The sequence below is a fragment of the Tauraco erythrolophus genome, chromosome 14 (genome assembly GCF_009769465.1).
Source record: "Tauraco erythrolophus isolate bTauEry1 chromosome 14, bTauEry1.pri, whole genome shotgun sequence".
Lineage (NCBI taxonomy): Eukaryota > Metazoa > Chordata > Aves > Musophagiformes > Musophagidae > Tauraco > Tauraco erythrolophus.
In genome coordinates, this window is record NC_141478.1 from 3,515,661 (window position 1) to 3,530,192 (window position 14,532).

General features: G+C 47.0%; 1 protein-coding gene across 2 annotated transcripts; it reads left to right on the top strand.

Annotated features, from left to right (window-relative positions):
• The first annotated feature begins 1,266 nt into the window (after positions 1 to 1,266).
• Positions 1,267 to 14,028, top strand: SPG21 (SPG21 abhydrolase domain containing, maspardin). 2 transcript variants are annotated; one of them, XM_086620279.1, is made up of 9 exons: positions 1,267 to 1,299; positions 5,067 to 5,160; positions 9,301 to 9,462; positions 10,294 to 10,374; positions 10,979 to 11,124; positions 11,623 to 11,731; positions 12,201 to 12,308; positions 12,691 to 12,831; positions 13,165 to 14,028. In XM_086620279.1, the coding sequence occupies exons 2-9, from the start codon at positions 5,098 to 5,100 to the stop codon at positions 13,285 to 13,287; spliced, it is 933 nt and encodes a 310-aa protein (XP_086476405.1). In that variant the 5' UTR covers positions 1,267 to 1,299; positions 5,067 to 5,097; the 3' UTR covers positions 13,288 to 14,028. The 2 variants fall into 2 exon arrangements, with proteins under 2 accessions (XP_086476405.1, XP_086476406.1); XM_086620280.1 differs by lacking the exon at positions 12,201 to 12,308.
• Positions 14,029 to 14,532: the final 504 nt, after the last annotated feature.

Here is a 14,532-nt window from a genome sequence, read left to right on the forward strand (position 1 = left end):
CTGCCCTGCAGCAAACACCATTAGACTGTGCCGTAAGCGGATAACCCGCACAGCAGGAATATTGAATGTCATTTTTAACTTCTACCAAACTCTGGATCGATTTTAACCCTTGTAGAACACAGGTTTAACACCACCACCTACAGCCACACAGCTGCCAATCTGATTTTAATCTGCGTAAAACTCACCACTGTTTCCTTTGAGGAGGTTTTTGATGGAGAAAGGCAGGAATAGCAGGTTGGGCTCAGGGACACACTGACGTACATGGATGAAAGCGGTCTGCCTTGCAGTCACGCCTTACCAAACCACAGAGGGAACCACAACGGCATCTCCAGCGGGTACTGGTTCCAGGCTGGGGCAAACACAGGTTTGTTATCTGGTCCACAGCATGTCTGGACCACTCATGACAACAGGTGGTGGGTGATCTCAGCTCGCCCCCCGAGCTTCCTCTTAAACTTGGGGTACTGAAAGTAAATCAGTAAAATACTTATAAAAAATTATTTGAATGACTATGTTCTCAGCTCACAGCTGTGTTTCTGTACGTATGAAAGGCAGGCACTGCTGTTACATCTTCTAACCCACCCTGTGCAACTCAGCTTTCAGCATAGCCTTGAATTTAACTTTTTTAAAATAAATTGTTTGAATAGACTTAGCTAATGGCAAGATCCAGGTTTCGTATTACAACAAGTACTGCACAACACGCAGACCAAGGGAACTGGACAAAACCTACTGTACTAAAACTAAGCCCCAACCTGGAACGCACACCGCTTCACTCACCACTATTTTCACCGAAATCGCTCGGGATTTCTCACATATACGGCAACAACGACACGCTCTCCCGCTGGAGGGCAGCGGCAGGTCGCGGTGAGGCCTTGCCAAGCACAGCGGCGGCAGAGACCGGAATGAAGCACCGCCGGAGAGCTGCTGTGTTTTATTTCCTCGGTTAAAACGCAATTCTCTGAGGAACCGGCCCAGCGACGACATAACACCGACGCCCGACCCCTCAGACGCTCCCGCCTGACGGACGCTAATGGCCGCCGCGGCCCCTCACGGCCCGCCGACCAATCACCGCCCGGCCGCGGGAGCACGTGACTTCTGCCTCGGTAGCGATGGCGCCGCAACCGCTGACTTCCGCCTCGGCAGCAATGGCGGCCGAAGGCCTTCTGTCCCGCCCACGCGCCTCCCCGCCGTCACGTGGCTGTCGCGGGCGCAACACCCGGAAGTAGCGGCCGGCGGCGGGTGCCCGCGCTTGGGCGCGCCGGGGGAGGAGGAGGAGGAGAGCGGCGGTCCCGCGCCGTCCCGGTGAGGAACGGGGAAGGCCAGGGGTGGCCGCTGTGGGCACAGGCCTTTTCCCGGGCCCGGGGAGGGGGTTCTGCGGGGCCGGTGGGCCCTGAGGGGGCGGAGGGGGTGTGCGGGACAGCGTTACCGCGGGACGCGGCTGTGCCTCAGGGGGCGGGAGGCTGTGAGGCGGGGGGTCTTTTGGGCTCCGGGACGGGCTTATCGCGGCCCCTGAGGGCTTCGGGCTTTGGGGGGTGGCGGGGGTCTCGGCCCCGCAGAGAGCCCCCTGCCCTGCGGTTCCTATTCCCGGGGGGCTCTCGGGGGAAGGGGCCGCCTCCGGCTGTGTTGCGGGAAGGAGAGCCTGGGCCGGGGGTGCTGAGCGGGATTCTGCCCCCTTCTCCCCGCGAATCTGGGGGAGCCGGCTGCGGTTGGGGGGGAGGGATGGATGGAGTAGGGGCTGGGGCCGGCGGGCGCAGCGCAGGGGCAGAGGGGAAGGCGCTTGCTGCCGTGTCCCGGTTATCCATAACTCTTTTTCCCCAGCGCCTGCATTGGGCGTTCATAAAGCACCTGTAGCCCTGGCATCGCCCTGGCATCTCCCTGCGTCTCCCGGTGTTCGCCTGCGGCCCGGCCGGTGCCGGTGGTGCTGATTCAGTCTCTTGGCCCGGGGGAGCGGGCGCTGCGGGAGCGGCTGTGTGGCGGCCCGGGCTCCCGCACACACAGCACCGGGCACTGGAGCAAGTCGCCGATCGTCTGGTCCGGCTGGGTTTCCTCTCCAGTGGTGGGATCAAAGTCTTCCTAATCGATAACGGATAGAAAGTGTCAGTAGTGGGGCATGGGTAACTCACAAGGAGAGTATTCCCAAGTGCTCTGAACACATCCGTAGGTGATTCTTCGTTTAGGGGAATTATTTTTAAGAGGTTGGAGTTGTTCGTGTTGTTTGGTTTTACTGAAAATGAAACTCGGGTCTTTAGAGGCTGGGTCATGTGCAGGATCAGGTTCTGTTTGTGATCTGAGTTACCTTCGCTAGCTTGCTCCCTGTTTTGGGTTCATGGTTTGGCTTTCCTGTGGCTGGAAGAGCACATAGTTGTTGTTGACGCAGATATTTGTGTGTGCAAATTTACTGCTGCATTTCTGTGCCAAGGAAACAATATTTCAGTAACAGGACATGGGCTTCAACTAAAAATTCTGTAGTCAAAGAAAAAATGTTTACTCTGGCTTTAAAAGGTGGCAATCCTGAGGAGTGGGGTTGCAGATGCACCTTCACGAGAAAGGAGCTGGGGGAAATCAGCCCACATCCTGGTGACCAGCAGTTTCCTTCCATGAGTGGTAACAGGTGAACAGGGAAGCTCAAAATTTAAGTTTCAGATGGAATTAGCAGTGCCAAAAGGCTGGCATGGCAGAAAGAGGGGTGATCACAGTGGGGAAAAGATTGCTGACCCTTTATGGCAACCAGATTTGTTACCAGAAGGTCTTCTCCTGTGCCTCTGTGTCTGGGCAGTGCCTAGTGTATTGAGGCCCTGCTGTAATACAGTACCCAGAGAGAATGTGGTGTTTTAAAGCATTTGCTGTATTTTATTTCTGCCCTAATTTTGTCACACCGTGGTTTGCTGAATGGCTTTTTGAATCATAGAATGGTTTGGGTTGGAAGGGACCTCAAAGATCATCTAGTTCCAACCCCCCTGCCATGGGCAGGGACACCCTCCACTACACCAGGTTGCCCAAAGCCTCATCCAACCTGGCCTTGAACACTTCCAGGGATGGGGCATTCACAGTTTCTCTGGGCAACCTGTTCCAGTGCCTCACCACCCTCAGAGTGAAGAATTTCTTCCTTATATCTAGTTGAAATCTGCCCTCTTTCAGTTTAAAGCCATAGCCCCTTGTCCTGTCACTACACACCCTTGTCCAAAGCCCCTCTCCAGCTTTCTTGTAGGCTCCCTTTAAGTACTGGAAGGCTGCAGTTGGAAAACTAGTTGATGTGTGATTATGGAAAGGAATTAGCAGTCTGAACTGCTGTTTCCTTTCTCTGGTGACCAGCTCTCCCCCTTAGTCCAGTAACGCGTCTTTGTGCCTGCTCTGTTTTGCAGGTTGCTGGAATAGATGTTTTTTGCCTCTGCTGTAATTCTACCTGCTGCCAGGCTGTGACAAAGAGCAGAATAATTGATGCAAGCAGCAAAACGAAGCCACATAAAATTGAAACGGTGGCTGTGCAGCTGGATTTCCTAGCTCAAACCCACAGGGCACATGGTACACCTCTCATGCCCGACAAGGAAGAATTTAGAAATTTTGCAATTTAGAAAGTACTTTCCCTTTTAAAATTCATGCTTTCTGTGCTTGGAAAATGGTAAATGAAGACTGAAAGATGAGGAAATTGTAAATAACTCTTAATCCAGCTGTAACCCAGTAAGCTGGTTAAGTCTGCACACCGGCAGCTTTCCTGCAGGGAGAAATGAATGGGAGTGACTCACGGAATGTACTGAGGTCTGATTATAGCAAGAATTAAGAAACAAAACCTATTGATTTATGCTTGGCAACTGCTAAGTAACAAAAGCAAAAGCTGCTTTGTTTTATTGTGCTCAGTGCTGTGTGTGAATGCATGAAAATCATCTCCTGAGGCAGTTGGCTTTCGGGGTGAAGGCTTCAAAACTGTTTGGTGCCATCTGTTGTGTAAATGGAAGCTGAAGGTCTCTCCCTGCTTTACAGAAAGTTAAATCTAGAAGTTACCCAAGTGTTTATTACAAATGAATAGAGTATTACAAGGTACTCGTTACGTATGTTAGGATGTGAGACCCCACCTGGAATACTACGTTCAGCTCTGGTGTCCCCAGCACAAGAAGGACGTGGAGCTGCTGGAGCAGGTTCAGACGAGGCCACGAAGATGATCCAAGGGCTGGAGCACCTCTGCTATGGAGACAGGCTGAGAGAGTTGGCCCGTTCAGCCTGGAGAAGAGAAGGCTCCAGGGTGATCTTATTGCAGCTTTCCAGTACTTAAAGGGAGCCTACAGGAGCACTGGAGAGGGGCATTTTACAAGGGCGTGTAGTGGCAGGGGTTGGAACCAGATGATCTTTGAGATCCCTTCCAACCCAAACCATTCTATGATTCTATGACATTGTGACTTCAGGGTGAATTAGTGGCATTCCTGGGTGGACCCAAGTCTGAATCGATTTGTTCTATGTTAATTGGTGTGCTTCAAAGATGTCTTTGTTGGTGACTCCTGACAAGAGTCAGCTTCTGTGTGGGAGAATTAAAACTCCAGGGCTCTTCTGTAAATTAAGCCTCAGATCAGCTGATGTTCCCGATGTGCTTTGGGGCTCCTTTGGGTCAGTTATGCTGAGATGGAGGAACATAGTGTGAATGCTCCGGCAGCAGGTTCATAAAATGATGTAGTCTTGTCTGAACCGCGGAGTGAATCGTGTTATTATTATATGAATTTGGAGTGCTTTATGAATTAAACAAATGGAAAACATGCTTTAGCTTTTTAAGCCACTTACAGCCTGCAACCCAATTGTCCTTCTTTGCAACTGTTAAACGGGAATGCTTTTACAAAAGTGTCACCATTTCCTAATTAGGCTGATACAGCAAGGCAGTCAGGTGACCACCTCTCAGGGGAATAATTAAATGGTTTGTGATGAAAACTGAGGATAAGTAAACTCGGTGTGAGTCAGAAGTAGTATAATCAACTGATAAGAGTGAACTCACCCTGCAAATGCTTTACGTACACGGCGCAGCTCTTGAGTGCTGCCTACGGGAAAGCTGTTGTATTGATTTCTAACTTCGTCTCTCTTTTTTCCAGGCTGACCTAAACTGAGTTTTTTCTAAGCACCATGGGAGAGATTAAAGTCTCTCCTGACTATAACTGGTTCAGAAGCACAGTTCCTCTTAAAAAGGTACGTATGGCTGCAATCGACTTGTGGGTGAAATGCCTCCTCTTGCTCTGTAGTGAGAGAGACTAAGCTGTTGGTTAGTGCAGAACAGTCCTGGCTGTGCCAGTCACCTGGCTCATCCCCCAAACTCGTGTCTTATGTGTCATAGGAGTGTGTGCAACCATGCTCTGAATTTTCACGTGCTTCTCAGAGGTCACTTCCATGTGCGATGGTGGGGAACAGAGGCTCGTGGTTGTGAGCCACAACAGCAGTACCTGGCGTCCTGATGCCAGCCATGCCTGAGGAGGAGACTCCGAGGAAATAGTGTGTGCTGGGGACCACGTACGTGGCCTCTCACGGAGCTGCCTGCGTGCACTGCACCGCAGCAGGGCAGCTGACCCAGAGCCACCTCTGCCATTCCTACCCGTTGGCCTCAGGCTGAAGCAGAGCTTCTGAAGGCAACTTCTTGGCAGTTGGGCTGCGTGCAGGCTTCCTGAGAGTGGAAAGATGCCTTAACCACAGTGGAAAAAAAAAAATGGTTTCTACTCCTTCACGTCCTTTTCATGTCTTCTGCTTAATCACACTGTCCAACCACTTTCTCCTCCTGCTTGAGTTTCTCCACTTCCTTTCACTGAACCACAGGAGAGTGTTTGAGGTGTGCAGCGCTCCAACTTCTGCTCTCCATGTGCCAAGTGACAGGGCATGGAGTGCAGCACTGGTTGGTAGCTGCTGACCCAGACTAGCTCTCCGGCGTAGCTTTGCAGATAAGGCTTGCTGAGGCTCTGGTTACAGACTGACCTGCAGCAGCCCAGGCTCCTGCCAACCTGAAGGATGCCCCAGCTGCCGTTCCACCCCAGCCTGCTGCTCCTGCAAGCATCATTGCTCATGTCTCCATATGAGCTGAGCGGAGTTGGTGACCTGTCTTGCTTGGGGTGTTTTATGGCTTGTTTCTGCACTGCCTTTCACCTGGTTCAGTTCCATAATCTGGATGGCTGCGCGGGCTGTAGGAACACGAGGATGTGCTGGCAGCAGAGGCAAGAGCAGTGTTACGTCTTTCAACAGCAAGTGGGATTGTGGGTCAGCCACTCGAAAGGGACTGTGTCCCCAAACCTAAGGAACAACACTTAAATGTGCCCAGCATGATTTCCCCTGTGCGTAGCATTCCCTAAGAAATTACTGTTACAAAAGGGCTGTAGGATTCTCCATTCAGGGTTTCTCATTAATTTTTGCCAGTTTGTGTCTTCTGTAAATAAGAAAGATTTACTGCTGTTGACTGCGCATGCTCCGGCTGTCCAGCTTCTTTCCGTTTTTTACTGGTACCAGATCTGCTGGGTCTGTTTGTGCCCGGGTCAGCAAAGCCGGGAGACAGTATTGCAGTGGGAAGACGTGTGGGTGCTCTGAGGCGCTGCTTTATGGGATGCAGTGTGGTAAATGAAGGGAGCTGGAGGCTGTGGTTACGACAGAATGCATTGCTGCTGCCGTGGGGGACTGGGTGACGCTGCAGCTTGCTGCCAGGGGCCCTTGCCTTCAGCTGCTGCTGACTACTCAGGATTTCATAAACGAGGACACGTGTAAACTGAAGCTGCTGGTGACCTTTAGACTAGGCAGTGCCTTACTAACCCTTTTGAGTGATTCAGTCTACTCAAAAGTAAAATGATGCCACGGTGATGTGTGGGGTATGAACAAGGTGGAAATAAACAAACTAGTCCTGGTTTCTAGAGAGAGAAGAAAAAAAAGAAAAAAGCACAATTTGAAGATGTAATTAATCCTGAAGCAGTCTTTAGGAATACATTTCCGTGCATTATCCCCCAAAAAGTATAGGCAAAGCACATGCAGTACAGAGGAAGGAACAACCAACCCTCGTTACTGCTACTGAGCACACGTTACTGCTGTCTGACCAAGCTGAGGAAGCAGAGCCAGAGCTGTTTGCTTGAAAACAGGCTGAGATGCTCCTGGCAGGAGCAGGAGATGCACAGTTCCATCACCCTTCCTGCTCCTGTCAGCTGTAGGAAGTACAGCACGGAAAATAAAAATTTTAAACTAAGCCTGTAGCTTTGCCTGTCAGCCTCCGTTTGCAGCTACCGCTCGCTGTCTTGGGTAAGTCCTTCCTAAAAGTCTTCAGCAGGGGACACCCTGTTCTGCCCTTGTTTCAACGCAGTGGAAGCTGTGGGTGATCTTGATTGATTGACCAGAACAAGAAAAAGGCTGGTGACTCCTAAATCACCAGTTAACCACGCTGGTGTCTGCCTGCGCAGAACTTCGGAGCGGGAGTTCAACTGTCCGACACGTGGTTAGCAGTCAAACAGAACAATTTTTGGAACCCACTGATTCATTGTCTGGGCTGGAGGAAAGAAATGTTACCTCTCAGCCTCGTTTCCCGTCACATGAGATAACTCTGGTTTTCTGATTTTAAGAAATATGCTTCGTTTTTAGAAATATTCCTAAAGGTAAACTTTGTCATAGCCACCAACAGCCACCCTGAACGGATCCGACATTACTGATGGGCAAGGCCTGGAGCTCTGGAGTTGTGTGCAGAGAGTTGGTTTTTGGGAGGTTTGGAGGACTTTTGTACAAGGTTTATTTTTAAATGGTTTCAGTGGTCTGGAAGCTCTGGTATGCAGTCTTTTTTTTTTTTTTTTTTTTCTCCTTAGAGACTTTACAAAACAACAGTATCATGTGATTTCTCACATGCTCCCAGAGCCTGAAATCCTGGCTTTATTACAGGAGATTTGTTAGTCAAGCAAATCTGATTTGTGATACGCTGTTCTCCTCTGATTCCCTGAGAAGCTTAACTGCTGTGATGGAAAAGCAAATTGTGCTTGTATATTGCTGTTCAAAAAGCTGTAAAATCTTGATGCAGGGGAGATGAATTCCCACTGTGTGATGCAGGGTTTCCCCAGAGGTTTGGGCTTTCTCATCTGGTATGAGCTGCACACTTCTGGGTCGTGGAGTGTTGAAAGAGCATCCTAAATACACAAACCAGTTTACTGGTAGAACAGGCCCTGTAAAAACAAGTCAGGCTCCAGCACTGCTAGAAAAAAAGACCTTTATCTTTAAAAGAATAAGAATTAGGTACTAATTGTGGTAGGACTTCTAGCTTCTGCCCTGAGATGGGCACTGTAGGAGAAATTGCTCATTAATGATAGTAGCTCTTGTGTGAATAATCTGCTTCAGCCACCGCGTGTCCTGGGCACTCCAGATGCTCCCAAGATGCTGCCAGATGACGGGAGTGTTTTTCTTTCCAGGTCAGCTTTGCAGTGCTGCTTTGGGAGTTGCGTGTGTCTCTGTTTCTGGCAGCTGGCTGTAACTGTTTCAGATCAATAATTCGTGGTGTTAGCTGCTTAATTCAGTAGGCTTGCATCTATCCAGACCTGTAACATCTTTTGTTCAGCGAATGCAAATGTCGATGGTTGTTTAAAAAGCTGCCCCCAGGGGCAGTGCTGGCTCCTCCAGCCTACAGCTGGTGCTCTCTAGTAGAACTGACCCTCCTGGGTCTCTCCTGGGCCATGGCACGGTGGCTACTTTCCCAAGCGTGCTTCTCTGCATGTGGAATGTTTCGTAAACCTGATCCCTCGGGGCACAGCCGTGCTGTTCCCGTGATTTATTTCTGTATGAATTTTCAGATCCAAATGTACCATTGTTCCGACTGAGGCCCTCTGAGTTGAAATCCAGAGCAAAGCATTGCAAACTTTACTTAACCACACTTCCTCAGAAAGGAAGAGAGATTTTTTTTTTTTCAGGGTGTCATTTCGGAAGCGCAGTCCATCCCTGTAAAACCAACATAATTCACAACTTTCAGCAGTTCTCCAGTTGTCTGCAGCAGGATGAGCTCCCATGAGACAGCGCATGCCGTGCTGTCGCTGACTCCGTGCGATGCAGCGTTCGTGATCCAGCTTATCCAGGACAAACAAAGCATCTGGTCTGGCAGTGCATGGCAGCAGTTCTGTTTCCAGCAGTATTCACACAAACATTGTCATTCCTGTTAGTAAACAGCCTTAGAGCAGAAAGCTACTGGGAAAAGGAGTGAAAGATGGTCTTGTTCAAAGGTCTCTCAAGTATTATCTACTAGATGACAGAAATTTTGTAGAAGCAACCTGGAAGCTGGCTGAGGAACCTCATTTGTCTTGTGTGTTTCTTCTCCCCCCTGTGCCTCTCTTGTTCCAGATAATAGTAGACGATGATGACAGCAAAGTCTGGTCGTTGTATGATGCAGGACCTAGGAGCATTCGGTGCCCGCTCATATTTCTCCCTCCTGTAAGCGGGACTGCAGATGTGTTTTTCCAGCAAATTTTGGCACTGACTGGATGGGGCTACAGAGTTATTGCTGTGAGTATTGTCCATCCTGTGTCGAAGTTAGCGTACTCATGCTTGTTGTTCTAATCAGAGGTTGGACAATGAACTTCCTCGTGTTGACTAAGGAGAATCCACAAAAAAAAACTGATTCTAAGTTGTACTCCAAAGTATGCAGCATGCAGATCCAGCTGAAATCTGCTGTGCGTTTATGGCAGCGTTTACCCAGAGCCTTGTGCATACACATTATTAACTTCTGGGTCTGTTTTCTCCCTTGGGTGCTCTGGACACCGGTCATCTTTGCCTCCAGCTGGATCTTTATTAGCCGTGAGGCCAGCATATAGGTTAGCTCAGGGTTTCTGTATAGGAATGGTGGATAACCTGGTTCTTAGCCTGCCTAGCTGCAAATGCTAAGTCATTCCTTAAAATCCTAACAGCACGCTCTCCCGTGGCTTCTCAGCACCTGAGCCGAACTGAAATAATTGATTTGTGTAACAACATTGCTGTTAAACAGTATGGCTTTAGGAGTACTGTTGTTTCTCTAGCAGTGGTTAATGATTTCTGTACCTGCCAACTTTACGTGCTACGGAATTGCTGAAAAATCATTCCAGCCTCTCCTCCCCCCGATTACAGAACGAAGCAATGCTGCACTTTCCCCAACAAACTTGCTCTGCGGCGCTCTCAGTTGCATCTTTTTGTGCAAGCGAGGGGGAGGCGTTCACACTTTCTGGCTGCAGGGACCTCGCTGAGGAGCGTGAGCCTCATGATATGTCCCGAAACCTTTAATGTGATAATTGGTGGGACTTTCAAGCGGACAGCTGACAGGTGCTGATCAGACTGGCTTCTTCTAACTTCCTGTTATTTTAGTTGCAGTATCCGGTGTACTGGGATCACCTTGAGTTCTGTGATGGATTCAGAAAACTGTTAGACCACCTTCAGCTGGACAAAGTGAGTGCTCAGAGATGGGGAAATGGATGTATAGTTGTAGGAAAAAGCTAATGTTTGGAAGAGGCTCATTTAAGAGCAAGTGTATAAAACATGACACAAAAACGTAGCCTGTAAATAAAGATGCTGTGTTGCAATTTTACTTTTGAAACAAGTTTATTTTTGAAGGTGAATGCCCTTGAACGTTGTCATACTTGGCCTGAATTCAACTCCTGTTCTAGGCCTATTAAATTGCATTGGTTAACTAGTTTTTTCCTGAGATCCTGTGGAAGTTACCCTTCCTAACTCATGTAGTACAGGATACCACAATAAAGTATCTTGGATTGCAATAGCTAGTGAAGACAAAGTAAAATGTTTACTTTTTTTCTTAACCTTAATGAGCAAACAAAAATTTGAGCTGTGATCTGGAACACTTCCTTTTTTCAGTGTTTGTCACATTTGTATCACGCATAAAACCAGAAGCTGAAGAGAAGAATTTGATTCTTCTAAAAAACGGCTTATGAAGACAGGTTATAACTTGGATGACTTATTTTCGTAATGAAATGTGAAATAAGTGACCTCAAAGCACAACAAGTGTAATATGATGGGTTTTTTTACCTTAAATTAGGTCCACCTTTTTGGAGCTTCTCTGGGAGGCTTTCTGGCTCAAAAATTTGCTGAATACACACACAAATCTCCCAGAGTTCAATCTCTCATCCTGTGTAATTCCTTTAGTGACACTTCTATCTTCAATCAGACATGGACAGCAAACAGGTAAGGAAGACTGAGATAAGTGATAGGATGCGTAGCATTAATTTTTGGTTTTTGCGATGAAATGTGACGCTGCTTTGGCTGGACATGTGTCTAACCTGTTTCCAGCCTGGGCGAGGGAGGTGCGGGATGGAGTACTTGTGACTTTTAAAGCCACACCATGAGGGAAATGAGAATTTTCACAATTGGGAGTGTGGAATTTGAGAGACGCATCATCCTGTGGTCCTCTGTGTGGTCAGATTTAAGAACTCTGCTTGTTCTCTAGAAAAACCGTTTAGAGTGAGAAAAGTGCTGTTTACCATGTTTAAAATACTCTTGCAGTGTAAGACTAACAACTTCCCAGGGCCCTTCAAGCACCTAGCTGCAAGGTTTTCCATCTCTGTGCTTCCATTTGAAGTTAAAGCACAGAGTCAGTGCAAGGAAAGGGAGCGCTTACAACAGAGCATCTTAATGTCCGAGTCCTGGTTGCTTGAAGATTGTTACATCTTGTTTCTATTTTAGCTTTTGGCTGATGCCTGCTTTTATGCTGAAAAAAATTGTCCTTGGGAATTTTGCATCTGGTCCTCTAGATCCTGAAATGGCCGATGGGATTGATTTCATGGTGGACAGGGTAGGTAGCTGCGTGATGTCAATCTCTGTAGAAGATGTACTCAGCAGGAGGTGGTAGGTATTGCTGCTGCTTGCTGCATTTACTTAGCCAGAAGGGAGGATTAAGGAATGGATTCTTAGCAGGTGCTGGCTGTCGCACCCCCAGCAATTTAACTGGTGCTGTGGTGGTCTGCCTTACAGTTCTGTTTATTTATGTAGATCAGAAGAGAAGTAGTGAAGAAACTGAGGTGTGGAAGAGGACAAAGTGCTGGCATACGTCTGTAGGCCAGGCTCTGGAGGCAGCAGCAACTAATGGAACATGTTTTAAGCAGTTGTTTCATGCAGAGAGATACTAAGTTGGAACTGTGAGCTTCATCTGAAGTGCAGTCATGTTTCCCTTTAAAACTGACTTTCTTTGGCTGTGTTGTTAATGTTGCATTAAGTTCCTGCAGTGAAGTATGTTGTTAATCAGTGTTTCTCCCTGCTGAAAGCTGGAGAGTCTGGGCCAGAGCGAGCTCGCTTCAAGACTCACCCTCAACTGCCAGAACTCCTACGTAGAACCTCATAAAATTCGAGACATCCCTGTAACCATTATGGATGTAAGTTAATCTCAACATGATCTTTTTTTTTAAAAAAAAAAAGAAAAGCTGTTTCCTGCCCTTGGCAGGTGGGGCCTGGATATTTTGTTAGCAACTTAATAAATACTTACAGCATCTAACTTCGTATTTAGATAAGCCTCCTACTGACTGGGCAACACTGTGACTCTTCTGCGTTGCATTATGAATTGGACGTTCTGTGCTGTAACAGCCATATGTTGGCTTTCTAGCTGTCAAAACCCAAAGTGTTTGCTTGTTTTGTGTTTCATTAATGCTGTTCCACAGAGGAGCTGAGAATTCCTTCGAGGGGCAGCATATATCCAGTCGGATTTAATAAGCAAAACCTGATTAGATTCAGAACTAACTGCTGTGACTTGTTACGTAGGTGTTTGACCAAAGCGCGCTTTCGACTGAAGCAAAAGAAGAAATGTATAAGCTTTATCCTAATGCCAGAAGAGCTCATCTCAAGACAGGAGGCAACTTCCCGTATCTCTGCAGGAGTGCTGAGGTCAACCTGTATATTCAGGTGAGTCTCGGCGTTCCAGCCCAATCTGCTGATGCGTACAGCTGGAACAGCAGCAGGAGACTCTTTTTCTGTGCCTGCTCTTGTTTCTGAACCTGCCTGAGTTCCGTTCGCTCTGGCTCCCAGATCACCAATACAGGGCTGGCAGCAGCCACCTTCATGGAGGGTTGGCTTTGGGGGTTTGACTGTTGCCTGTTTCCTCTGTCCTCTCTCTGAACTCTTGTGCTCCAGAGCCATAATTTCATCCTCCCAAAAATTACTCAGACGGAATGTTTCTCTTTCACCAAAACCTTGTGCTTCTACACCTGTTTCAGTGTTGTTTTCCATGTCCGACAGATCCATTTGCTGCAGTTCCATGGTACCCGGTATGCAGCTATTGATCCCTCCATGGTCAGCGCAGAAGAGCTGGAAGTCCAAAAGATCAGGCTGTGCTCCAGCAACGAGCAGGAAGAGCAGTAGGTTTTTGAGCGCCGATGAAAAGGAGGAATCGGTTTGGTGGTCTTCCTGTGTACAATCAACTGTTCCCACTCTGCCTTTTCCCTTGCGTTAGCCGATGAGCACTGTGTGATTCCAACGGGATCAATAGTCAGTGAACTACCCACGGACAATAACCTCCCGCAGTGTAATGAGATAGATCTCTTTAATTTTTAGTCTTTGAATTCGAGGAAGCATCTTTGAAGATTACAGTTTTAAAAAACAAAGACATTTTTGCTACCAAAGTCTTCACTATCATGTTCTTAAGCAGAACAGTATTTCTTTTTATATTTTTCACTCAGCTGTATATATTGCCACATGCAGAGTATTGTGTACTTAAAAGCTGACATATATTTTTTTTGTTGAATATTTGGGTTAAAAGATGCTTAAGTGCCAATGTTGCCATCACTTATTTGCTTCGTATGTTGTGTTGTACATTAGTTTCTATTTGAAATGGTTTGAATTTTTAACTTCCTTGCCATTTAAAAATGGTTTTCAATAAAACTTCCAATTTCAGCAACTGTCTCTTGTTTTGACTACAAGAGAACAGCAGTGTAGCTTACTGCAGTCCTGGTCTGCCTCTACCGATACCTCTAGAAATTAAGAAAATCAGCACCTTCTGCTTGAATTCACCTCAGGCTTTAATTACAAGGTTGCACTGGTTTAGCTCTAAGTAAGAATTATGTAGTATTTTTTTAATAAAGAATGACTAAGACATAACTTGCAAATTTATGGGTAAAATCTGGATTTATTGAAATACAGACATTATTTTCCCCTTGAAACACTGTAAAAAATAAAAAGTATTACATGACAAATTGTTATTTGAGAAAACTGTATGTCCTTGTCAGAGGCTGTGTGGATAACCAATGACCATTCTTATCTTACACTTTTCAAGCTGTAACCAAAAGTCACCTATTTGATTTATAAACAGTCCCTGTATGATAATGTACATTATCAAACAGTGTATGTTCATGTTGTTCTCTGAAACTTTTTGTGGAGAGCCAAAACCTTAAACATCACAACCCTTAAGGTTCTGAAAGGACCCAAATGGTAGCTTTGACCTTTCTTCTTAAATTCACACCCTAACAGGGAAGTTCTGAACACATCTAAGAGACAAGTTGATAGACGCCTCCCCCCTCAAAAAAAAAGGTGATTAAAAATACTCCTGAAAACAAAGACTTTCCCCTCAATAACTTAAACAATGGGCAATTAAAAATTTATATACAAAAA

Bases quoted from the DNA above. Each gene is read 5' to 3' on its own strand.
- SPG21 (XM_086620279.1), top strand. From the start codon at position 5,098: ATGGGAGAGATTAAAGTCTCTCCTGACTATAACTGGTTCAGAAGCACA. The intron at 12,309-12,690 runs GTAAGTTAATCT...CTTGTTACGTAG, and splicing joins TCCCTGTAACCATTATGGAT to GTGTTTGACCAAAGCGCGCT. The intron at 12,832-13,164 runs GTGAGTCTCGGC...CATGTCCGACAG, and splicing joins AGGTCAACCTGTATATTCAG to ATCCATTTGCTGCAGTTCCA.